This window comes from Dasypus novemcinctus, chromosome 14, assembly GCF_030445035.2.
Source record: "Dasypus novemcinctus isolate mDasNov1 chromosome 14, mDasNov1.1.hap2, whole genome shotgun sequence".
Classification (NCBI taxonomy): Eukaryota; Metazoa; Chordata; class Mammalia; order Cingulata; family Dasypodidae; genus Dasypus; species Dasypus novemcinctus.
The window spans coordinates 86,759,725-86,785,325 of NC_080686.1; the positions used below are offsets into that span (position 1 = coordinate 86,759,725).

Sequence of the window (25,601 nt, forward strand, 5' to 3'; positions counted from 1 at the left end):
TTGCTGCTCTCAGAATTCTCTTTGTCTTTGGCCTTTGACATTCTGATGAGTATGTGTCTTGGAGTTGGTCATTCGGATTTTTTCAGATGGGAGTACCTTGTGCTTCTTGGATGGGGATATCTATGTCCTTCAATAGGGTTGGGAAATTTTCTACCATTATTTCTTCAAATATTCCTCTGCCCCTTTTTCCTTCTCTTCTCATTCTGGGACACCCATGACACGTATGTTTGCACATCTTTTGCTGTCCTTTAGTTCCCTGAGACCTTGTTCAATTTTTTCCATTCTTTTCTTCATCTCTTCTTTTGTATGTTCACTTTCAGAGGCCATTTCTTCAAGCTCACCAATCCTTTCTTATGTCTCCTCAAATCTGCTATTATATGATACCAGTATTTTTTTAAATTTCATTGATTGCACCTTTCATTCCCATAAGATCGCTGTTTTTCTGTGTATGCTTTCAAATTCTTCTTTGTGCTCATCCAATGTCTTCTTAATATCCTTGATCTCTTTAGCCATCTCACTGAATTTATTAAGGAGATTTGTTTGAACATCTATAATTAGTTGTTTCAACTCCTTTATGTCATCTGGAGGCTTATCTTCTTCCTTTAACTGGGCCATAGCTTCCTGTTTCTTTGTGTGGATTGTAATTTTTTGTTGGTGTCTTCGCACCTGGCTTCCTAGAGTGTTTATTCTGGGTGCAGTTTTTCTCTTTAGTTTAAGGCTTCCTATTGTTTCTCCCTTGCTGGTTGTGCAGTAGGAACCAAGCATGTAGTTGGTGCTATAAGCTATGGAGGCTCAAGCTGCCCTCATTACACCAGGGACCAATGAAGCTTCCTCCAACTTTCTCCTTTGCCAGGGGTAGGGACAGAGTCACAGCTATGTGGAATAATATGCAGGCTTAGACTGTAGTTGCCTGGAGAGACTGATGAAGCTTCACATCCCTTTCTCCCCTGCCTGGGGCAGGGATGGGGCAGCAGGTGTGGGCAGCAATCTATGCAGTGCAGGTCCAAAATGACCACAGTTGTCCTGGTAGACTTCTGATTTTTCAATCTATGGCAGCCAAAGTTACCTGCAGTTACCTATATAGGCTGGTGCAGGGCTCCTCAGCCTCCTCCCCACCAGAGGCAGGGTAGGCTGAAACCTAGGCAGGCTGTAAGCTGATCGTGAAAGAAACTGGTTCCTGCTGCCACTGAGAGTTTCAGTCAGCCCAGCTTCCCCTCAGGCTGGGGGCGGAGTCAGAATGGTGGCTCCTGGCCTCTTTCTGACTTGGGCTGGTTCACAATCCCTGTTCCCAGGGTTATCTTAGCCAGCCAAGTCTCCCAATCAGTAGCTGAAATCGGCAGCCAACTGTCTCCTCCTCCCTGGTTCTAGGAAATGGAACTTCCAATTCCCATCACAGAACAGCTCCTGGGGCGGCTGGTGCTGCCAGAGTAGGACAATCACTGGCCTCCGTGGCTTGGCTGGTAATTTCCTGGAGAGGCTGGCACAGGTCCCTGCAGCTTCCTCTCTGCTGGAGGTGGCCTGGAGGCCTAGGTTAGACCTGCAATGTGATCTGCATGGGAAGAAGCCGGTCCCCACCAGCACTGGGATTTTTAGTCCACCCCACTTCCCCTCATGCCAGATGCGGAGTTATGATGGCAGCTCCTGGCCTCTTTCTGACTTGGACAGGCTCAAGCTTTAGCTGTTCTCAGGATCATACTGTAGCCCATCGAATTTACTCATCAATAGCTGAAATTGGTGCCCAACCATCTCTTCCTCCCCCGTTTTGGGGAAGTGGAGCTTTCGATTCTAGCCATGGAACAGCTCCCGAGGTGGCTTGTGCCTCCAGTGGAGGATGGGCACTGGCCTCTGCAGCGTGGACCACTCTACTTAAGAGTCTTCTCTGCAGATGGGCAGTCTCCTCCTTCCACTCCTTCTTGCAGGATGCCCTTCTGGTCTCCTGGAGCCCCAAACAGGTGCTTCAGCTGGCTCCAGAGAGCTCTGGGCGTTTGCTAACTGCCCTGTAGCAGGAGCTGACTCTAGGAGCTCCTTTTCCACCGCCATCTTACTGGTTCAGAACTTTTATTCTTAAATACTTCAGTGTGTATTTCTTAAAATCAAGGCACCCTCTTACATAAACAGAAATTAATATGGACATACTATTATCTGATACTTAAACCTTATTCAGATTTTACAGTTTGTTTCAATTTTGTTCTTCAGAGCAAAAGAAAACCCCAGATGAATCATTTTTTCAGTTGCTTTGTCTCTTTAGTCTTCTTTAAACTGGAACCATTCCTGAGTCTTCCTTTGTATTTCATGATGTTGATATTTTTGAAGTGTGTAGGCCAGATGTTTTGTAGAACATTCCCCAATTTCTGTCTGTTGTTTCCTCATGATAAAATTCAGAAAGTAATGCACTCTATGGAATGAGTTGCTATACTGTGCGTTGTGGGAACACGGGGTCAGGCACAATGGAGACCCCAGCAAATGACTACTTTATTGTTTACCAACCACAAATGGTCCGAATCCCCAGGGAAATGATCCCACTGTGGCCAGTGCCCTGGGGGGCGAGCTGCTCAGCAGCTCCGCATGCATTGCTCTGCGTTGAGACATTTGCCCTGCCTGCGCGATGGGCTTCTACACCCCTCAGGGGAAGGGGGCCCTGCCAGTGAGCAACCTCTGGGCCCTGGCATGCAGCTGGGGCTGGTTCAGGTTTAACTTCTCCCCCAGCACCTGCAGTCTCTTGAGAAATAGAAACTTACAAACACCTACACACAGACAACAAGAGGGGAAAGATGAGGCAAGAGCTGGGAGATGGACCTGAGCATGTCTGTGACTCCCCAGCACACTCTTGGAAGGAATGTCACACAAGTGATGCTGAGTTTCTCTTAGTGTATCATATCAGGAGGCACATGTTGATTATTCCCTTTTGGCTTTCTTTTGAAGAGAAAGTTTATTTAAGCAAATTAATTGGGTTAGAGAGAGTTAACCCACTTATCTTAGTTTACAACGGCTTCTATAATAAATACCACAGGCTGGGTGGCTCAAACAACAGGAATTCATCGTCTCTCGGTTTGGAAGGCTAGAAGTCCAAACTCAAGGTGTCGGCATAATCATCTTTCTCTGAAGTCTGTAGCGTTCATGGCTTTCTTCTGCCTTCTGTTCTACTGATGTTGTTCACATTTCTTCTGCTGATAAGAACTCATCTTGTTGGAATAAGACATACCTTGATTCAGTCTGGCCTCACCTTGACTAAATAATAACTTCAAAGATTCTCTTTACAAGTGGATTCACTTTACAAGTGGGTTTTCATCCACAGGACCAGGAATTCAGACTCGAATATGTCTTTGTGGGGAACATGACTCAATCCATAACACTACTCAAGAAACTAGCATACAGGCTCGGAATTCAAACAGAAGTTCCCGAGTCCGGCCGGCCGTCAATAAACCATTTTTCCTTCTCAAAATCAAAAAAAAAAAGAAACTAGCATACAAAATCCTGAACTTTTTCTGTTCAGTTAGATGCAAGTGTGCTAATTGTGTGATTCAGTTAGATTTCAAATTGGCATTAATGATTAATACTTCACCTGTCAAAATTATTTCTTACATTAGATTGATTAAATGTGTCTATATTTAAATAAATTATGTCCCAGGAAACAGACGATATTGTTACTACCTCAATTGGAGATATGACCTTGGCATGCCACTTGTATCTAACTTGAAAAAAATTTTTAACAAAAGGGAAAAAATAAACAAACAAGCAAATACTGACCTGTGATTCAGATTCCAACCCTTCCAACCCCTTTTTCATCTTCTAGGACCTTGTTTCATCAAGTCCATTCTCTCTCTCTTTCTGTCATCTTCTTGGCATAAGATTGCTATGAGGATTAAACATGGCTAAGTTACTATGAGGATTAGGTAACATAACATATATGTACAGGACCACCCTCCAATTCAGTAATTCACTAGCAGGATTTAGAACTCAGAAAATTTGTTGTACTCATTGTTACAGCAAAAGGATAAAAATCAGCAAAAATAAAAGGCTATGTATAGGGTGGAGTACAGAAGAGACCAAGTACAAACTTCAGTTGTCCTCTCTGAAACCTGAGCAGACTGAACTTAATTATCTTAATTATTCTGGTAACAATGTGTGACGACTCTATGGAATATTGCCAAGCAGGGAAACTCACCCCTGCCTTGGTGCCCAGGGATTTAATTGGGGGTTGGTCACATAGGCATGGAGTACCACATGACTGACCTTGTTGTTTCAGTCTATAAGCCCTCCAGAGATCAAAATGATCGAGCCTAACACAGGCCCCCACCATAAATCGTATTGTTAGTATAAACTTTCTGGCATGGCCCAAAGCCATGGATATAAAAGACACTCATCAGTTAGGGTAGTCCAAGAGCTTAATGGTTATCTCCCAGGAACCATCAAATATACAGGATTCAAACAACCTCGGCCTGCTGAGCTAACCCTTTACTACACAATTCCTAATATATGGTACAGGCTGAATAAATAAAAGTTGCCTTCCTTCATCTAGTCATCTATCAAACTACCAACTTATCCTCATTCCTCTTCATTATTTTCAGATTTCCATTATTTCCTCCAGTTCTTAATCTCCATATATACTTGATTTTAACTAGTTACAGAGTAGCCAAAATTCTAGTTCTGCTTTACTTTTTTTTACATTTCAACCAGATATTTAACTTAAAAGGGATTTCATCAATCCCTTATCTAGTCTTTTTTTTTCATTATTATTATTATTATTTTAATGTTACATTAAAAAAATATGAGGTCCCCATATACCCTCCACCCCCCTCTGCTTTTCTTTTTCACTTAGTATAATGAAAACCTTTTTCTCAATGTCTACCTATATTCATAGTGTCATTTGTAGAAGCTGTTGATGAAACATAACTTACTTGAACTTATTTCTGTTGTTGAATGTTTAAGTAGTTTTAAAATTTTTGAGAATGAATAGCTTCATGCATGAATCTTTTCTGCATATGATTGAGAAATATTTTTAAATAACTATAAAGATAAATATGCTGGTTATAGGTATTAAGTAGAAAAATCCCTCAATCAAGAAATAACAACTTTATGTAAGTGAGATAATTTCATGCATACAATTTGCATTTTGCTTTTTTAAATGAAATTTTTATAAATGCTGTTTGCTACCCATGCCCCCACTCTATCTGTTAATAGTCACACCCATCCCCTACCCCCACCTCTGGCAACCACTAATTTACTTTGTCTCTGTGATTTACTCATTCCAAACATTTCATATAAATGGAATCATACAATATGTGGTCTTTAGTGACTGGGTTCTTTCACTTAGCATAGTGTTTTCAAGGTTCATCCATGTGGTAGCAGAAATCAGAACTTCATTCCTTTTTATGGCTGAATAATATTTCCTTGTGTGGATATACTACATGTTCTTTGTCCATCTACCAGCCAGACATTTGGGTTGTTTTTACTTTTTAGCAATTATGAATAATACTGTTCTGAATATCCATATACAAGTTGTTGTATGGATATATGTTTTTTATTCTCTTGAATATATACCTATAAGTGAAATTGCTGGGCTAAATAGTAACTCTATGTTAAACATTTTGAGGAACTGCCAGATTTTTTCCAAAGTGGCTGTACCATTTTCTATTCCTAGAAGCAATATATGAAAGGTTTTAATTTCTCCACATCCTTACCAACACTTATTTTCCTTTTTTTAAAAAATTATATTATACCCATCCTAGTTGGTACAAAATGATATCTCATTGTAGTTTTGATTTATATATTCCCCTAATGACTAATGATGTTGAGCATCTTTTCATGTGTTTATTGACCATTTTTATATCTTCTTTAGGAGATAATATTAATATCTATTCAAGTACTTTTTCCAGTTTTTGGATTATTTGTCTATTTTCAAGTTGTAATAGTTATTTATATATTCTGGACACTAGGCCCTTTTCATATAAATGATTCACAAATATTTTCTCCCATTCTGTGGATTGTTATTTCACTTTCTTGATAATGTTTTTTGAAGCACAGAAGTTTTTAATTTAAATGAAGTCTAATTTGCCTATTTTTTCTTTGGTTGCTTATTCTTTAGGTGTCATATCTAAGAAACTATTGCCCACTCTAAGGTCATGAAGATTTACGTATCCATGTTACATTTTCTTCTAAGAGCTTGATAGTTTTAGCTTTTAAACTAGGTTTTGGTCCATTTTGAGTTAGTGTTTATACATGGTATAAGCTAAGGGTCCAAATTCATGCTTTTGCATGTGGATGTCCAGTTGACCCAGCACCATTTGTTCAAAAGACTTTTTTTTCCTGTTGTCTTTGCAGCCTTGTCAAAAATCAATTGTCCATAAATGTATAGGTTTATTTCTAGACTCAGTTCTATCCATATATGTTTTTCCTATGCCAGTACCTCATAGTTTTGATTATTATAATTTTGTAGTAAGTTTTTAAATTGGGAGGTCTAGGTCCTTCTACTTTATTCTTTCTCAAAATTCTTTTGGCTATTCTGGATCCCTTGCATTTCCATATACATTTTAGGATCAACTTACCAATTTCCATGAAAAAATCCAGCTAGGATAATTTTGATAGGGATGATGTTAAATCTGTTAAATTGGGGGAATATTGACATCTTAAAATGTTAAGTCTTCCAGTCCATGGACATGGGATGTATCTTCCCATTTATTTAGGTCTTCTTTAATTTCAACAATGTTTTGTAATTTTCACTGTACAAGTATTGCACTTCTGTTAAATTTTTCCTAATTATTTATGCTACATGGACTTCATTGTGTGTCTTGGATGTACAGATTAATGTTCTTCATCAAGTGGAAAGCTGTCAGTCATTATTTCTTCAAATATTCTTTTTCCACTTCCATTTTGTATATGTTGGTATGCTTGATGGTGTCTCATAGGTCCCTTAGACTGTTCATTTTTCATTCTTTTTCTTTCTCTTCCTCAGACTGTTTAATCTCAGTTGACCTAACTTCAAGTTCATTGATTCTTCTGCCTCCTTAAATCTGCTGTTGAGCCACTATAGTGAATTTTTCACTTTAGTTCTTGTACCTTTCAACTGCAGAATTTGTATTTGGTCTTTTTTATAATTTCTGGTTTTGTTTTGTTTTTTAAGGAAGTCCCAGCCAGAATCGAACCCAGGACCTTGTACATGGGAAGCAGGCACTCAACCACTGAGCTACATTCACTGCCCAATGAAAACTGTTTTTTTTTGTTTGTTTATTTTGTTTTTAGGAGGTACAAGGTATTGAACCTGGGACCTTGTATATGGGAAGTAGGTACTCAACCACTTGAGTTCCCTCCGCTCCCAGTTTCTGGTTCTTTATTGCTATTCTCTATTTGGTGAGTCATCATTCTCATGCTTCCTTTAGCTCTTTAGACATAATTTCCAATATTTTCAATATGTCTTTGGATATATTTAAAATAGCCACTTTAAAGTCTGCATACTGAGACCAACATCTAGGCTTCCTCTGAACAATTTTTATTGGACTCTTTTTTTTCCTGTGTACAGAGCATCCTTTCTTGTTTCTTTACATGCCTTGCTTTTTCTTATTGTTGCAAACAAGACATTTTAAATAATATTATGCAGCAATTCTTCAAATCAGATTCTCCTCCCTCCTAGGGTTTATTAGTATTATTTCTTTGTTTAGTGACTTTCTGAACTAATTCTGTAAAGCCTATTGTTTTTGTCCTGTGTGGCCACTAAGTCTCTATTCACTTAACTTTGTGGTCAACTAACAATTGTACAGAAGAGTTTCTTAGATTCCTGGAACCAACAAGTCTCCAATCTTTACCGAAGGGCCCTGTGTGCATGTTGGAGCATGCCTTGAACACAGCACAAATGCCTTAGACTTCATTTCCTATTTGCATAGAGCCTCAAGGTTTAATCAGAGGCAAGAGCTTAGGTCTTTCTCAGGTTTTACCTGAACACATGCCCAGCCTTACACATACGTATGACCTTCTAGAGTCCCAGGAATATGTCAGAACTTTCCCAAGTCTCCTATGGACATCTAATTCCCCAGCTTTTCCTTTTAACTTTTTGGTTACCCTATTGTTTGCCCAACTATGAACCAATACCTCAGACCACCAAAATATTCAACACTTGCCTCTGATTGTCTTTGACAAATGTCCCACTGGATGAACTCTGCATCAGGTCCTATTAAGACAGCCCTATGACTAGGTTCTTCGAAGGAACCACCAGACAGATCACATAATGGCACTTGTACAAGATGGGGGCTTTGAAGGTGCTCCAGCTCTATTCTGCCCCTCCAGTGGCTGCCAGGCTGCTGGTTTCCCAGGCTATCTCAGAGCTGGGGGGAAGGAGATGATGGGGATAATGCAAGGTAAAATGCCAGGAAGCTCGCTGTTCTCACAAGATTCAGCCATTTTTATGTATAAACACTCCCCAAATTGCTGCAAGCCTTTGGTTAATTTCCAGAATTCTGACAAAGTTGAGTTGGACAATTTTGTCTTCATTGCTTTTATGGATGAGAAAATTTTTGGAGGACCTTACTCTACCATTTTCACTGATGTCACCACTATATACTTTTTACTTTGAAAACTAGATTATTACATTTCCATACTTGTATTCTGAAAAAAAAAAGTCATTTTTGTGTTCTAGCATTATCATTACATAAATCAGTGACTTTTCCTTTAACAAACAATATTATTTTAGCAATATTCTAGAAATCAAGAAGCCGTTGCAAAAGAAGTAAGAGAAGATGCAGATGCCTATAGACGAAAAGTAAATCTTGAAGAACATATGTTTCATAAGCTGATAGAAACAGATCAATCTCAGAGCCTAAAAACTCAGAAGGTAAAACATGGCAAATTTAGTGTATTTATACAGGAGGAATTTCTATCTTACATCCTTTTTTTTAAAAAAAAAAAAAAGGAATTCAAAACTGAACTCTGAAAAATTAAGTTTAATTTCTTTTTTCAATTATCCTAGCATCTCACATTACTTTATTTTATCTGTGGGGTACTTTATTCATTGACAGCCATTTACGTGTATCTTTTATACCCTTTGAGAATTTTTAAGATTTAGAAGAAAATACAAATGAAATTGTAACTTTATAATTTATGCAATCATGCTGTGCTCTGTCTCAGAAATTGTCCCTGAATGGATTCAATTATAAAACATCCCTGCCTTATCCACAAGCCAGCATTTCCAAAATGCATTCTTTATACTGTTAATTACTATTATTCAAAAGAGGAAGGGAGAGTCAAGTAAATATTGAAAATGCTAGCTTAAGTTAGGTTTCTTTGATGTCAAATTTGAGGATACTACATGAATCTCTAAGAAAATTTCTCAAACTTATAAAATTTCTCTTGAAATTTCCCTTTGGGAAATGTTGACATAAGTGAATTGATATAGAACTTGAGACCTTTCAAGAAAGAACTGTTTTATATCCTTTTGAAAAAAATGTTAAATGAGTATGTGGGAAGGCCTGGCCCCATTCTTGAAGCCAGTTTTCGAGTAAGATTTCCTTACCTTCTGCTCTACAATAATCCCTTGCCCAATTCCCCCAAAATATCCAACCACATTTTTTTTTCCTACAGGCTTTTCTTGAATATAAGAAAGGGCTTTTCTGAGTCCTTTTAAAAATGTTGACAACAAGGAAATTGTTGAATCCCGCCTATTTTCTGATCTAAAAGTTCTCAACCTTGGCTATACATTAGAATCAATTCAGGACTTTTAAAATACTGATATCAAAAAAAAAAAAATTAATGTCCAGTGGCCCGAGGATTGATTTAATTGTTTGTAGTGAGGTCTGGACATCTGTATATCCCCCTCCCCCTCCCCCCCCCACCCTGCTGTTTTTGCTGTCTGTGTCCATTTGCTGTGTGATCTTCTATGTCTGTTTGTCGTTTTGTCTTCTCTTCTCGTTTTTTTTCTTCTCTAAAATTCACCAGGATTGGATCCTGGGGATCTCTGATGTGGAGAGAGGTTCCCTGTCACTTACACCACCTCAGTTCCTGGTTTCTGTTATGCCTTGCCTTGACTCTCCCCTTTGTCTCTCTTTTATTGTGTCATCATCTTGCTGCATGACTCACTTGCATGGGCACTGGCTCGCCACACAGGTATACCTTTTTGTTTTTACCGGGAGGCCCCAGGGATTGAACCCAGGTCCTCTCATATAGTAGGTGGAAACCTGTATGTGTTTCCTGTATGTGTTTTTTATTATTATTAGGTTATTTTTATTTTGTAGGTGGTACCAAGGATTAAACCCAGGACCTCCTACATGGGAAGCAGGCCCTCAACCACTTGAGCTACATCTGCTCCCCTAGATCACTGGCAATTAGATCACTTCAGGGTTTTTTTGTTTTGTTTTGTTTTCAGTCTTCCCTTTATGTTCTTTTTTTTTTCCCCTGTATGTTTTTAAAAGCTCCCAGGCAATTCTAATATGCAGCTAGAGTTGAAAACAACTGTCCTAGACACTTGGATACATTGGATGGATATATCATAATTTTATATAGCCTGACTTGTTTCTAAAATTTGTCTTAGTTAATTGAAGAAAGTTTGGCAAAAGCTGAACAAGCATGCATAGATGCTGACTGGCAAATTCAAGCTTTACATAAACAGAGATGTGACGATCTACAGCGAAACGAATGTTACCAGGAAGTAGCCAAACTCCTTCGGGAAAACAGAAGGAAGGAAATAGAGGTATTAAATGCAATGATGAGGGAGGAAGCTAAAAAGGTAAAATTGTGTTACAAACTTTTTGTTATTACATCAAACATTGAAATTTTGAAATGTTATCTAATCAGATGATAAAAATCATCAAACCAAATAATTTTGTCAGAGACGATCTTAAAGATAATCTAATTTTATTTATTATTACCCAGAGATGAAGTCCAATATTGATGCTACCTAAAAAGTATTAAGCTTTTTCTCCTTAACATTAGTGTGGCTCAATTTCTCAGCTTCCTGGACTTGTTCTGGCTAATTGGATAATGTTAATTTATCTAATTCTTTATACTCACAATGTGTGATGTTTTGTTTTTTCTATTTTGTACAGTTAGGAATCATGTATAGCTACTAGTAACAAAAACCAGCATGTGTACCAGTGACTATAAACAATATAAACAATAGAAGCGTTTTTCTTTTTCACACAGAAAGTGTGGAGTCAGGCAGTCCCAAGGTTGGAATCATGGCTCAAAGTCATCTGGAAAATGGCCTCCATCAGCCTTCCTGAACTACTGCCTGAGCATGGCTTTCATTCTTAGGGATACCTTACCAGCCATGACTACTGCCAGAGTGCCACCATTACATATAACATACATCTAGACAGCTCAAGAAGTAGAAAGAAGTGAAAAAGGTTCCACCTCCCAGCTGAGTCAACTCTTTCTTAACTTTCCAGAAATTCTACATCACATTTTTAGCCACATTTTACCACAAAGAATGCTGGCAAAAGTTTTTTTTTGTTGTTGTTGTTTTTTTTAAGCAAAGTACATTACCATTACCATCCTAGATAAAACTGAGATGCTATTCCTAAAGAAGTGGAAAATGGATTTTAAGGAATTAGTAAGAACATATGTCATACAACTGTATCCTTTGGTTGACCCTCCCGACAACTCTGGGACCTGTGCTCTGTAGATGTTCTCACACAGTGGATAAGTGACTTTGCCAGGAACACAGAAGGGCTAGGAAGAGAGCAGGAACCAAATAACTAGCTTTATTTCATTTCTCTTTCTGCTGCTATATTGTCAATTCTAAAAGATTTTCCTTCAAGTCACTATCCCATATTCATTCTCCTCCCACGTCATCCCATTAGGGTGGGTTCCTAGTTTATAAATAACCCTTTCATTCCTCAAGTTCAGGGTAGAAGGACTTGAGCTGGGGTGGGGATGGTGCCCAGATCACTGAGCTTTTCTCCTCAGGGAAATTGTGGTGGAAACCCTCATCTTCTAGGTAAGGATTGCTGACACTAGGGCTACACAGAGTAAAGTTATGTGAAACTGTTCTTTGGGGAAAATAGTACACTTGAAAGTAGATTGAGAATCATTGTCAGAGCTTATCGTATTATACAGAGATCTTTCTGTGCATCTAGTATCCTGGGTTCTAAAGCTTACTCAACTACTGTGTATTCTTGGAAAATCACTTAGACTCAGTTTCCTCATCAGAAAAATGAAAGAGTTGGATCTTTACAGGCATCTTGATCCTATTATTCTTTAAAGTTAATGCAAAATTTGAAATGTTTTGCATTAACATTTCCATGGCATAAAAATGTGTTTGCATGTAAGAGCTGTAACCTATCTAGAACAGTGGTAAACATTAGAAGTTGTATATTATTTTAAAGTTATTCTTTTAGTTGCTCTTCAAGCTAATTTTTAGATTATCGTGTCATCATTTTATGAAGAAGACAGTAGAGGCTCATGGAAATGACTGGACTTTCCTGTGGGCATTGTGTGTACAAGAACTGGGCAAGGAAATCATTCCCTGAATTTTGTAGACTTTATTATTAAGGTATAGCATTCAAATGAAACAAAACACAACTACCATTAATAAAAAGCTAGTTTAAAATCATGAAATTTTTCTAAAGAAAATAAACTTTTCTTTGAAATATACTGAAATGAATTATTTCACCAGCTGTTGGCTGGGACCTATATGTGTGCTGAGTGGTACTCTGAGGTAGGTACTGATACAGAAAACATCCCTCTGCTCTCAAGGTTCTTCAGGAGCCTCCGGCCAAGACAGGTCCCAAATGACCATAATACCAAAGAGATCCTAAGTGCCATGGGAATACGAAAGGAAGTGGGGTAGAGAGACGGAAGGAGCTTATTTCTCTGCAGGAACTTGCATTACCTACTTTTGGGTGATCTTTTCTCTGTCTCACTTATTTGTATTTAGTGGGAAGAAGCTGAAGGAAAAAAGTTTCATTTGAGATCAGAAAAGAGAGCTTCTGCTCTTTCAGATGCATCCAGGAAATTGTTTCTAGAGCAGGAATTAAGTGATGCTTTAGAACACGATGAAAATCCACTAAAGGAAGGTGAGTGTCCATAAATGCTTTTCTCTCTTACTATGGTATTACAGATTCATTCTTTTATAATGAATAAAGTTTTCCATAAAGTGTATTTTGGCACTTCTGTTTAAACTATCACCCAGATAAAAAGTAAACACTAGTTACCATGTATTTTGGTTGGAAAGAGTGGACTGAGGAGGGGGACTAAAATATAAGGAAAATTCTTATAGGATCTAATCAAGCATTGGGTTTTGGTCCAAGGCTAATAAGTAAATAAAAATTAGGTTTTAAAATTCTGTACAGATACAGGAAACTTTTATTTTACTATATTTTATATTGTTTTAGTTTTATAATGTGTATGTATTACGTTTTTTAAATGACAGTTCTACTGAGCTATAATTCACACATCATCCAGTTAACCTACTTGAAGTGTACAATTCAGTGGTTTTAAATATAGTCACAAGTTGTGCAACCATCACTACAATCAATTTTAGAACATTTTCATCACCCTATACACCTTAGCAGTCACTCCCAATTTCCTCTCACCAGCCCACTAATGTTTTCTGCCTCTATGAATTTGCCTTCTCTACACATTTCATATAAATGGAATAATACAAAACTATGTACTGTTAACTATATAGGGGAGGAAATTTATTTGTTCCTTTTGAATTTTGTGGCATATGTAATACCAATTCACTGAATAATACTTATTTTACAAAGTAATCACTTTTAAGGTTTCAAAATATATACATTAAATGAAGAAGAAAAGCAAGATGCCATAAAAAAAGTATAGGAAAGGAACTTCTTTATGTCTTCAAATTTGTTACAATTGACATTTATTCTTTCTCATAAATTACAGATTTGTTTTTAAAAAGTAAACATGTTTTGACACCTTGCCAGTAGAGATTTAACTTGGCAGATCTAGGGTAGAGGCAAGGAAACTAGATTTTCATTTTAACATTTGTGGGTGAATCCTTCTCAGCCAGTGCTTGACACATTGCTGTGTGCAAAAGGGAGCCATTAGTTGTTTGAACAGAGATAATATTTACAACATGGTCCTTTGGGAAGATGAGTTCAAACAGCAGTGGGCAAGATGGATATTGGAGGACAGATAGGGCACAAAAAACTATGAGATCTCAGATTTGCAAGTCTGAGGACCTGAGAATCCTCTGCAGCATGGCAATAGTGGCAGCCCAGCCTTGGCCAGAATACTCACAGAGCCTGGCGGGCTCATTGCCTTATTCCATTTTCTGGCAGTATCAATTATATAAAAGTTATTCCTTGGGTAAAGCTGATATCTGCTTTTTTGGGGGGGGAGGAGTAAATTGGTTCATTAGAAACTGTTCTCTGGAGCAATACGGATTACCTTTACTACCTCTGCCACTTGACAGTCCCTCAGATACTTGATAGTAACTCTTAGATTCCTTTCTCCAAATCAGTTCAGTTTAGTCATTCAGGAAACATATTTGGGTCATTACCCTAAAATGACCTTGGTGTCTTAATGGATGTAGGAATGAGAACACAGTAAATACGCAGCTAAAGGATGAGTAGAAGTTTTGAAATGAGGAGAGTGATTGAAAAAAAAATAAAGGGTGGGGGGAGCAGATGTTGCTCAAGTGATTGAGCACCTGCTTCCCACATGGGAGACCCCGGGTTCAGTCCCCAGTGCCTCCTAAAAATAAAAAACAACAAGCAAATGAAAAATCCAACTCAGGAGAGCCAATGTACCTCAGTGGTTGAGGCGGCTTCCCTGGTACCTCAAAAGTAAATACATATATACATACATATGTACATACATACATTCATACATACATAAAGCCAGTTAAATGCTAGGACACTGCTGAGCTTACTACTCTGAGAAGGATTTTGATAAAAGTTATCAATTGCTGGGTTTGATTTTCTGTATGGAAATTAATAAATGCTTTCTATTCTCAAAAATCCTCTTTATCGCCTAACTTTTATGACAGAAGCACTCAGGTTCCAACGTGAACCTGTTACCACAAGCTGTTTGACTGGAACCTCACAATTAAGTGACATTTCCAAAACGGATTCCTCATCACAGAGTAAGTTTTAACAGTATTTAAGCAAGATTGTGGCTTAAATTATACTTACAGCACATTGGTGCCATTTTTCCTGGGCATTAATAATGGAAATCCTGAAGTGGGGGTAGCAAGAGTCTCTCAAATTTCCAGCTAGGGGAAAAGCTGGATACAGAGGAGAAAGTTCAAGTAAAGAAAGTTTGCCAAATATCATCAACACCAACGTTCATCTCCTCACGTTCCATTTCTTTGACACCAGCACTGCTGCCCAAAAACTTAGTTAAGGGCTCTAACAGAAGTCTGTCACTAACTAAATCAATACTATAATATTCATAACTTTGACGTCTTGTGAAAAGAAAAAACCTCAGCGTTATTTTTCTAAGCTATTATATATTTGCATTTCTTGACTCTGTTTATCTGGTCTGGGCTCCCTCCAACAACCATTGAAAACATGTGTTGGCTGTGGACACTCTGATGGCTGGGACAGCTCTCCTCAAGAACTGCTGAGGACAAAATGGCTTCACACTGAGTAGTTGATTTTTGATCCCCTGACTTGATTCCCTGGAGTTTTTTGTTTGTTTTTTTGAGGAACAGGGATGAAACATGTTAGAGAAATATGGTCACAATCAGCCTGTTAAGGAGCTCACAATTTTCCCAGAGCAATATTTGATTTATTTTCAAATAAATCAAAGAGGGAGGTAAAGGGGGTTAGAAACCCTGTTAGACTTTCTTTCAACCAACGTTTTCAATAAACTGCCATAGAGATGAAGGGGAGAATTTAACAAGTCCTTTGAGTTATTTTAGGAACAGATTTTTATATAAGGCCCCCATAGACCAGCTTTATAAGAAATATATCTAACAGCAAGTTATAAGATTCCAGCGTTGTGTAAAATGTTTTTGCCAACTCATACTTTTATATGCATCTTCAGTGCCAGAATATGAATTAAATGCAAAATCATGCCCAAGTCAAAGTACAAGAGATTCTCAGCCATTCTCTATTCTGACACAAATTAGAACTTCGATTTTTATTAACTAGTTCATTCTAAATTCAAAAATTTTGTGGGAAACCTTTGGTAAGTTCAGGTTACTCAACAGCAAATAAAAAAGGGGGCTTTGTTGCTAGGACTGTATTCCTTTAGAAGAAGAAAGTTTTTCAGAAATTGAAACTATTTGAATTTGACTCTGAAATGTTTCAAAGAGGTATACTTTTAAGGTCCTTTTTCAAATTCCAGAATTTACTAGCATGTCTAAATCAGTATGAAATTATCATTTACACCTGGGCACATTGAAATATTTTCATCCCGATTCTGGACTCTCTTGGAGCTAGCCACTATTCAAAGCATTTGATTCATTTATTTATATTTCATTATTGGGAAGGTAGTCATAATATACATATGGCATTAGCAGTTTTGGCACCTTAAAATGCCTTTCTTATTTCTATTAAGCATCACAGTAAGAAAATTGCTTGTTCCTAATTTAAAGGATTGTCTGTATCCCCAGATCAAAAAAAAGAAAAAAAAAAAAAAAGCTAGGTAACCACTAGTAGAATAAGTTCTCTGATAGAATTAATTCAATTTAACAAATAAAATTTTAGCTTATAAATGGAACCATGTAGGACCAAGTAATATGTTAGGCTTTTTATACAAGAAATCTGGTTTTAGAATATTCATTTCTTTATTAATTTTTGCAACACATTTACCTTTCACATAAATGCTATAAGCATTACTAACATCAGCAAATTCAACTATCATTACTTTTAAATTTTGTTTTTGAGTTTCTTTAAATCGAAGAAGATTAGAATGGGACACCACGGGACAAGACCTTATTGAAAAAGTGAGAAATCTTCGTCAGAGACTCACCGCCCAGGCTCGTAACAGATGCCAAACCCCTCATCTCTTGGCTACATAAGAGGCATGTCACCTTGAGATAGTGAGTGAGAGAGAAAGAACTATTTTGCAATCAGTGACACTGGTTTTTAGATTATTTATTAAAAACCTATAAAGATTAGCTTTTTATATAGAAAAATGTATCCATAAAAATTATGTGTTCTATTTAATTCTGATCCTTTTTTGGCTTGTAAATGTTTTCTTGTATTTTCACAATAAATTTTTTTAACTGTTAAAACTTGTGTTAGGCTTTTTCACATAACAAGGATCAGTATAAACTTCAGTAGCTTTAGTTGGTGAGGGTTTGTTTTAAAGATAAGTCGAGAAGAAATAAAGAATGGGAAACCGTCATGACAGCTATACAACCAGGACTGAGCAAGAACTCAGCTGCATCTCTAAGGCACTAAGCATGTGGACTTGGCCTCAAGTGCAGTCTTGCTGTCCCCTCCACAGCAGGGTCTGCTCTCCTGGCCTAGTATCTGTGTCTCTGCCTCTGCTTCTACAGCTTTGCCCAGCCCTCCACCTGCTTCTCCTGGGGCCAACAACTACCCCTCAGCTGTGCACGGCTTCATAATCTCAGGCATATTATATTTCTGCATCTTTCTCTCCCGATTTCTAAAAGAAGGGTAATACAGTCGAATTGCATTATTTGTGGTAGTTATATTCTACAAAGTAGCTGCACACACTGAATTAGCAAATGCGGAACCATTTCTCCTAGGACAAACACAGCATCAGGTACCTCTGAGCCTCTGTCACAACATTTTCATCAACTAATCAATACATAACTTTTGTTTTTTATGTGTTTGTTTAAAGACATCTTATTTAATATGTGTGGTTGATTCATTAACATTGAACTCAGAACTGACAACACTACCGCTCATGCCTGAACAAAGCCTAACTAACCTGCATTTTCTCCATAAGGCACCTCACAGCCCTCTTGTGCTTAGGATTACTATGGAGCCATTTCAAACAGCAGTATCACCAACAAAAAGCACAAAATATGAAGAACTTGGCACTAAATATACCTCAAAAAGGACAGTTGTGTATAGTACAAGAGCTGAAACGAGAAGGGAGTGTCGCCTTGTCCAGCCTCACCTGGGAACATGGGTGCTGGGCAACTCAAATCTTTTGCCACTTGCAAAGGGCCATGAAAATGCCTATTGATTTTCAGTTACAAATAAATTTTAGAAATCGGCAAATTTGCAAATACAGTACCTGTGAAAACCTAAAAATATATCCTGTCACTATGCCTGCCAGGCATTTTCCCCAAAAGTGGTTTTCTAGGCTTAATTTTCTGTTTCCAGAGGGTTACAAACATATGCCCTTCAGGAACTAGGCAGGTGTGTGTTTGGCAACAGGGGATCCCAAGAAATATAGAGTGTGATGGGAACTTTGGTCAACTAGAAATTTCTTGCTCTGTTTGCCTAGAAACACTCATATTCTAAAATAGTGGGATTTGGCCAGTCGGGATCAGCTGCACATCACCTGTTTTTTACCTCTACTTTAGTTCCTCTTTTACTAGAATTTTCAACTACTCATATTGGTTTTGCAACCCCTCCCACAGGCAAAAAGGAAAAATCATTTTTAAAAAGTCTTTTTGTGGAGATGGTAAAGCTCAGTGGTTGAGCTCCTGCTTCCCATGTACAAGGTCCTGGGTTCATTCCCAGTACCAACAACAACAACAGAAAGTTTCTTTTCATATTAGTGAAAGTGAGTTATGGATATAACTGTGCAGGACAGAGTGTGAACTATAATGTAAACTGTAGTCCATGGTTAGTAGCAGTGCTTCCATATGGGCTCATCAATTGTGGCAAATGTACCACACTAATGAAGGATGTTAATGTGGGAAAGTGTGGGAGGGGCAGGGAGTGGGGCATATGAGAATCCCTTATATTTTTTATGTAACATTTATGTAATCTAAAGCTTTAAAAAGAAAAAAAAATTATATATATATATAAAAGAAAACAAGTTACAGATATTCTTAACCAATGAAGCTCTTCTTAACAGCCTTCCAATTTTCTCTGAGCCTACAGTTCTCCCAGTATAACTCTTGATGAAGCTGCTGCCTTAGCAGGTGTCAGGTCCTTGGCTAAATCTCTTTGGTCCTATATGCTTGAGTGGCATTTCAAAGATGATCACATTTCATAAAATATACAAAATAGATTGATAATCATCTCTTTCTGGCTCTTGGCATCGAGGTCCTCAACCCTTCCCTAGTTTCTTTATAATGTGAATTCTTTGGGATTGAATACGGTTTGAGCTTAGCTAAAATTCTTCCCATACTGGCTACGTTTTAAAGGTTTGGCAGGTATTCCTTTGAGTGATCCCTAAAGGGCTTTTCATATTTATCACATTCATAAAGTTTCTTTCACCCATGAGTTTTACAATGTTAAATACACATTGAGCTTCAGCTCAGTCCCTCTCCACATGGATGACACTTAGTTTCTCCCCAGTATGAATTCAATCATGTCGACTGTGTTACTAAGCTTGGCTCAAGGCCTTTTCTTGTTTATTACATTCAAAGGATTTTTATGCAGTTTGAGTTCTCCAGTGTTGAGTAGGTTTGAGCATTTGCTGATGGCCTTTCCACAGCATTCGCTTGTTGGCCATGAGGCAGGAGTGAGGACTCTAAGGACTGGAAAGGGTGTCTTTTATTGATGTGGGTGCACTTATCAAAGATTGTGGATTTAATGTTTAGACTTGCATCAGTCTGGTTCTAATCAGGAGACAAACCATGCAGTAATTTCAACAAGGAAGTTTGATATTATGTTACGGAGCTATTAAACTATGATAGGGAAGTAACTCTAAAGATGCAAAGATAGGAAGCAGATTTGGCCCAACGGATAGGGCGTCCGTCTACCACATGGGAGATCTGTGGTTCAAACCCCGGGCCTCCTTAACCCGTGTGGAGCTGGCCCATGCGCAGTGCTGATGTGCGCAAGGAGTGTCCTGTCACACAGGGGTGTCCCCCGCGTAGGGGAGCCCCAAGTGCAAGGAGTGCACCCGTAAGGAGAGCCGCCCAGCACGAAAGAAAGTGCAGCCTGCCCAGGAATGGCGCCGCACACACGGAGAGCTGATGCAACCAAAAGAAACCCAGATTCCCGTGCTGCTGATAAGGATAGAAACTTGGTCACAGAAAAACACACCGCACATGGACACAGAGAGCAGACAATGGGGGGGTGGAGAGGGGGATAAATATTTTTAAAAAAAGAACTAATGTGGAAGGGAGGCTTGCTCCCCAGGGCTCAGGTTCTGACCTCCTCAGGGAAGGAGTGGTTGGCACAACGCCAGATAGCAGCCCACAGTCCCTGGCAGCTGGAAACACCCTGCGGGGCACAGGCAGTCCAGGGCTGAGGGTGGAAGTGCAGAAGAGGAGTCAGGGCGGTGTGTGACTAGTGTGCAGTGTCCCTGTGGAAGGGTCACAGAAAGGAACCCTTCAAGCCACAGGCAAAACAAGCCTGGTGGACTGGTGGTCAGAGAAAGCCAGGCTGCTGCTGCCGCCACGAGACCTGGAGCACGCCCTTGTGCGTGTCGGTAAGACTGCAACCAAGTGGTCATTGGGCTGGGGCCACACTGTGTGCTCTGGATACATTTGTTTAAAAAATTATTTTAAAGAAAAACGGATATAACATCTAGACAGAAGATTAACAAGGAAATAAACTTGAACAATACTCTAAACCAATTAAACCTAACAAGGCATATCAAGAACACTTCACTCAACAGCAGCAGAACACACTTTCTAGGGCACACGAGTCATTCTCCAGGGTAGCTCATAGGTTAGGGCACAAAACAAGTCTTAATAAATTTTAAAGTATTGAAATCATACACTGTACCTTCTTAATCAATGGATCAAAGAAGAAATCACAAGGGAAATTAGGAAATATCTTTTTTTTTAATTATTTATTTTTAAAAATTACATTCAAAAAATATGAGGTCCCATTCAACCCCACTGCCCCCACCCCCCACTCCCCCCACAGCAGCACTCTCTCCCATCATCGTGACACATCCATTGCACCTGGTAAGTACATCTCTGAGCATCACTGCACCCCATAGTCAATGGTCCACATCATAGCCCACACTCTCCCACGTTCCATCCAGTGGGCCCTGGGGGAATCTACAATGTCCCGTAATTGTCCATGTAGCACCACCCAGGACATCTCCTCGTCCCGAAAACGCCTCCACATCTCATCTCTTCCTCCCATTCCCCAAACCCAGCAGCCACCATGGCTACCCTTCCCACATCCATTCCACATTTTCTTTGTGGACATTGGATTGGTTGTGTCCATTGCACATCTATGTCAAGTGGGGGCTTAGATTCCACATGGATACTGGATGCACTCCTCCTGCTTTCAGTTGTAGACACTCTAGGCTCCATGGTGTGGTGGTTGACCTTCTTCAACTCGATGTTAGCTGACTGGGGTAAGTCCAATAAATCAAAGTGTAGGAGCTGAAGTCTGTTGAGGCTCTGGGCCTGGGTGTCATATTATCAGTCCAGAGATTCAAATCCCCTAAATATATCTAAAACCCCAGCACCAACTACAATTCCAATAAAGTAGCATGCAAGTCTTGTGAAAAGAGATCCCCTCTGAGTCCAATTCCATCACGCAGAAACACCAGCTCCAAAGAAGGGCCATCTGCCATGGCAGTGAACCCCATCTGCCATGACCATAGAACCCGTGGGTCTCTTTATTCCTCAAAAGAACCAATACCTGGGGTTGTATCTACTTTATCTGTCTCTCAGACTCTGCTCAGTTGTGCATAAGGGCATTCCTTCTGACAACCTCCAGACTCTTTTTTAGAGACTCATAGCCTTATATTTTCATTTCTCCTTTCCATTTCCCCCTTTCATTAGATCAAACAGCATAGGAAATATCTTGAGGTGAATGAAAATGAAACACAACATACCAAAACTTGTGGCATCAGCAAAGGCAGTGCTGAGAGGGAAATTTAGAGCTCTAAATGCTTACATTAAAAAAAAAAAGAGAAAGGTGTTTGGTTTTTGTTTATTATTATTATTACTGGAATAATGAAAATGCCCTAATAATGATTTTTTTTCATTTTTATTTCTCTCCCCTTCCCTGCCCACACCCCCCCCCCCCCCCCCCGTTGTCTGCTCTCTGTGTCCATTCGCTGTTTGTTCTTCTGTGTCCACTTGTATTCTTGTCAGCGGCACTGGCAATCTGTGTCGTCTTGCTCTGTCAGTTCTCCATGTGTGCGGCACCACTCCTGGGAAGGCTGCACTTTTTTTTGCACTAGGCGCCTCTCCTTACGGGGCACACTCCTTGCGCATGGGGCTCCCCTATGCAGGAGACACCCCTGCATGGCAGGACACTCCTTGCACGCATCAGCACTGCGTGTGGGCCAGCTCACCACATGGGTCAGGAAGCCCTGGGTTTGAACCCGGGACCTCCCATGTGATAGTTGGACGCTCTATCCATTGAGCCAGATCTACTTCCCAACCCTAATAATGATTGAACTGATGGACAACTATGATTATACCAAATACCATTGAGTGTACCTTTGGATAGATTGTATGCTTTATTAATATATATCAATAAAACTGACTTTAAAAAAAGAGAGGAAAGATCTCAAATCAGAGACCTTACCACAAAGCTAGAAGATCTACAAAAAACAAACTGTATCCAAAGGGAACAGAAGGAAGGAAATAACAAAGATTAAAGCGGAGATATATGAGAAAGAAAATTAAAAACAACAACAGAAAACAATAGAATCAATAAAACCAAAAATTGGTTCTTTGAAAAGATCAGTAAAATCAACAAAGACTGATCTGTTAGACTGGCAAAGAAAAAGAGAACACAAATAACTAAAATGAGAAATGAAAAGGGGAACATTAGTACTGACGCTGTAGAAATAAAAAGGACTATAGGGGATACTATGAACAATTGTTCACCAACGAATTAGATAAGCTAGTTGAACTGAACAGATTTCTAGAAACACACAAACTACCTATATTGATTCAAGAAGAACTAGGTCTCAACAAATAATTAGTAAAGAATTCAAATCAGTAATCAAAATCTTCCCAACAACAACAAAAAAAGCCCAGGGCCACATGGCTTCACAAGGGAATTTTACCAAACATTCCAGAAAGAATTAACACCCAATGTGCTCAAATTCTTCCAAAATATTGAAGAGGAAGGAACATTTCCTAACTCATTCTATGAAACCCACATCACCTTACTACCAAAACCAGATAAAAATACCACAAGAAAATTACCAATATCCTTGATTGCTAGTATTTCGCTAGCAATCCTTGATTGCTAGTACTAGCAAATTGAATCCAAAAGCACAATAAAAGAATTAAGTGCCATGATCAAGTGGGATTTACCCCAGTTACACAAAAGTGATTGAACATAAGAAAATTAATGGAATATACTGTACTAACAGAATGAAGGGGGAAAAACCCCACAGGACCATATTTATTGACATAGAAAAGGCGTTTGACAAAATCCAGCACCCTTCTTGATAAAAATACAGAAAACTAGGAATAGAAGTTGTGGTTTGAGGCTATAAGTACCTCAAAAAAACATGTTCTTTTTTTTTTTTTTTTTTGCCACTATATGGATCATAGTTTATATTATAGTTCAAATTCTCTCCATTACAATTTAAGTTATGACAAGATACATACAGCGTGTATATGACATTGCAACATCATTGAGCACAATTCCAATGTCCTGAAAATGTCCCCATATTACACCTATTTTTCCCTCTCCCTCCCCTCAGAATCTCCAGTGGCCATGGTCTCCACATCCATGATAAAAGTTCTTCCATTACTAAAATCACAATAAGCGTATAGAAGAATAACAGTAAGTCTACTGTGATCTATCATTTATTCCCCAACCGTGAGGATTCTGGGTTGGTGATGCCCACTCTGTGTCTAATTGACAGAGGGCTTAGATCCCAAGGGGCATATGGATAGGACTATCTTCTTGTATTTGTAGACTCTCTGTTCCTTGGAGAGGTTGTTTTCCATTATCATCTCCTTGTCACTTGTCCTTGGTGAGTCCAATGAACTGGAGAGTACGTGCTTCAACTCTGTTGATTTTCAGAGCCCAAATGGCACATGGAAAGCTCAACAGTGTAAGTCTCTTTGACATAACCTTATCAACTCTATTACTAACTATACGTTCAAAGAAAACTGGCAGAAGAGCCATGTGTAAGCAAACCACAACTGAGTCCAAGATTATCACCACCTCAGCGTGCCAATTTCCTGAGTCGTCCACCCTGTCTGTACTGTCTGGATGTCTCCAGAGCCCTCAGGAGCCCAGCTATTTGAGGCAATATTTACTGTGAAAGTCAATAAGATCCAGCTGAGACGTGTATAAGTATAACCTCTAGAATGATTACCCGGCTCATTTTCAAGTCTCTTAACCATATAAACTCATTTGTCTTTACTCTTTACCCCTTTTGGTCAATGTCTATTTCAAGCTGAATTGCTAGTTGGTGCTTCGTAGCAATCCCTCAGTGCAAGGGAGCCTCGTCCCTGGGAGTCATGTCCCATGCCAGGGAGAAGTTAGTGCATTTATATGCTGAGTTTGGCTTAGAGAGAGGCCACAAATCTAATCCATTCCTGCGGGTGTGAACCCATTATAAGCACGACCTTTTGATGAGGCTACTTCACTTAAGAAAGTATGGGCCACCTCAATCAGGATGGGTCTTAATCCTTTACTGGAGTCCTTTATAAAAGCAGAATAAAAATCAGACAGAGAGAAAGCCACAGAGGAAGCCATCAGAAGCTGAACTCAACAGACCCCAGAAGAGAAGGGAGAGACTAGAAGATGCTACCATGTGACAAACTAAGGACCAAAGATTGCCAACAGCCCGCCCAGAACATCACAGGTGGAGAAAGCACTGCCTTAATGATGTCTTTTTTTTTTAGTGTTTTAACCATTTTATTGAGATGTTTTTATACTATACAAACCATCCAAAATGTACATTCCACGGATTGCAGTATAATCACAGAGTTATGCATTCATCACCAATATTAGAACATGTTCATTACTCCAAAAAGAAAAAAATAAACCACCCCTTAGTAGTTACCTTTCAATCATCTATTCATCCCCTGCCATACATACTCACTAATCTATTTCCAACTCTAAATTTATTTATGTTTACAATTTATATAAATGGAGTCAAATGATATGCAATATGTATTAGTCAGCCAAAGGGGTGCTGATGCAAAATACCAGAAACTGGTTGGTTTTTATAAAGAGTATTTATTTGGGGTAGGAGCTTACAGATACCAGGCCATAAATCATAAGTTACTTCCCTCACCAAAGTCTATTTTCACGTGTTGGAGCAAGATGGCTGCCAACGTCTATGAGGGTTTAATGGCAAATTGATTTGGATTTTCTTTTAGCCTCAAAACCATAATCTAGTAAATTCCCATTGTTTCTCCTGATCCATCTCATGGCATTCACTTGATCAGCCAAGGAAACTAAAACAGAAGGAAACTTGATAAAGGGAGCATATATAAATAACATTATACTCAATGATGAAAGACTGAAAGCTTTTCCTCTAAGATCAGGAACAAGAAAAGGAAGTGCACTGTCTCCATTTGTTATTCAGCTTTGTACTGGAAGTTGTAGCCAGAGCAATTAGTCAAGAAAAAGAAAAGCCATCCAAATTGGAGAGAAGTAGAACTTTCCATAATTGCAGATGGCATGATTTTAATATATAGAAAATCC

The 25,601-nt window shown here is 38.8% G+C and overlaps 1 protein-coding gene and 1 long non-coding RNA gene across 9 annotated transcripts in view; one reads left to right on the forward strand and one right to left on the reverse strand.

Moving 5' to 3' along the window:
• TBC1D31 (TBC1 domain family member 31) overlaps positions 1-17,134 on the forward strand; it is a 74,920-nt gene extending 57,786 nt beyond the window's left edge. For 4 of the 8 annotated variants that reach the window (XM_071208015.1, XM_058275973.2, XM_058275975.2 and 1 more), the window contains 5 exons: positions 8,681-8,821; positions 10,514-10,708; positions 12,860-12,998; positions 14,939-15,034; positions 16,785-17,134. In XM_071208015.1, the coding sequence (XP_071064116.1) occupies positions 8,681-8,821; positions 10,514-10,708; positions 12,860-12,998; positions 14,939-15,034; positions 16,785-16,918 (705 nt within the window). In that variant the 3' untranslated portion in view covers positions 16,919-17,134. Of the gene's footprint in view, positions 1-8,680; positions 8,822-10,513; positions 10,709-12,859; positions 12,999-14,938; positions 16,538-16,784 lie in introns of those variants that run through there. The other 4 variants (XM_058275977.2, XM_058275980.2, XM_058275974.2 and 1 more) reach the window with 3 other exon arrangements.
• LOC131273307 (uncharacterized) overlaps positions 1-25,601 on the reverse strand; it is a 48,049-nt gene that overhangs the window by 19,811 nt on the left and 2,637 nt on the right. Inside the window, exon 2 of the long non-coding RNA XR_009180496.2 lies at positions 3,748-3,853. This is a non-coding gene — a long non-coding RNA (uncharacterized lncRNA). The remainder of the gene's footprint in view (positions 1-3,747; positions 3,854-25,601) is intronic.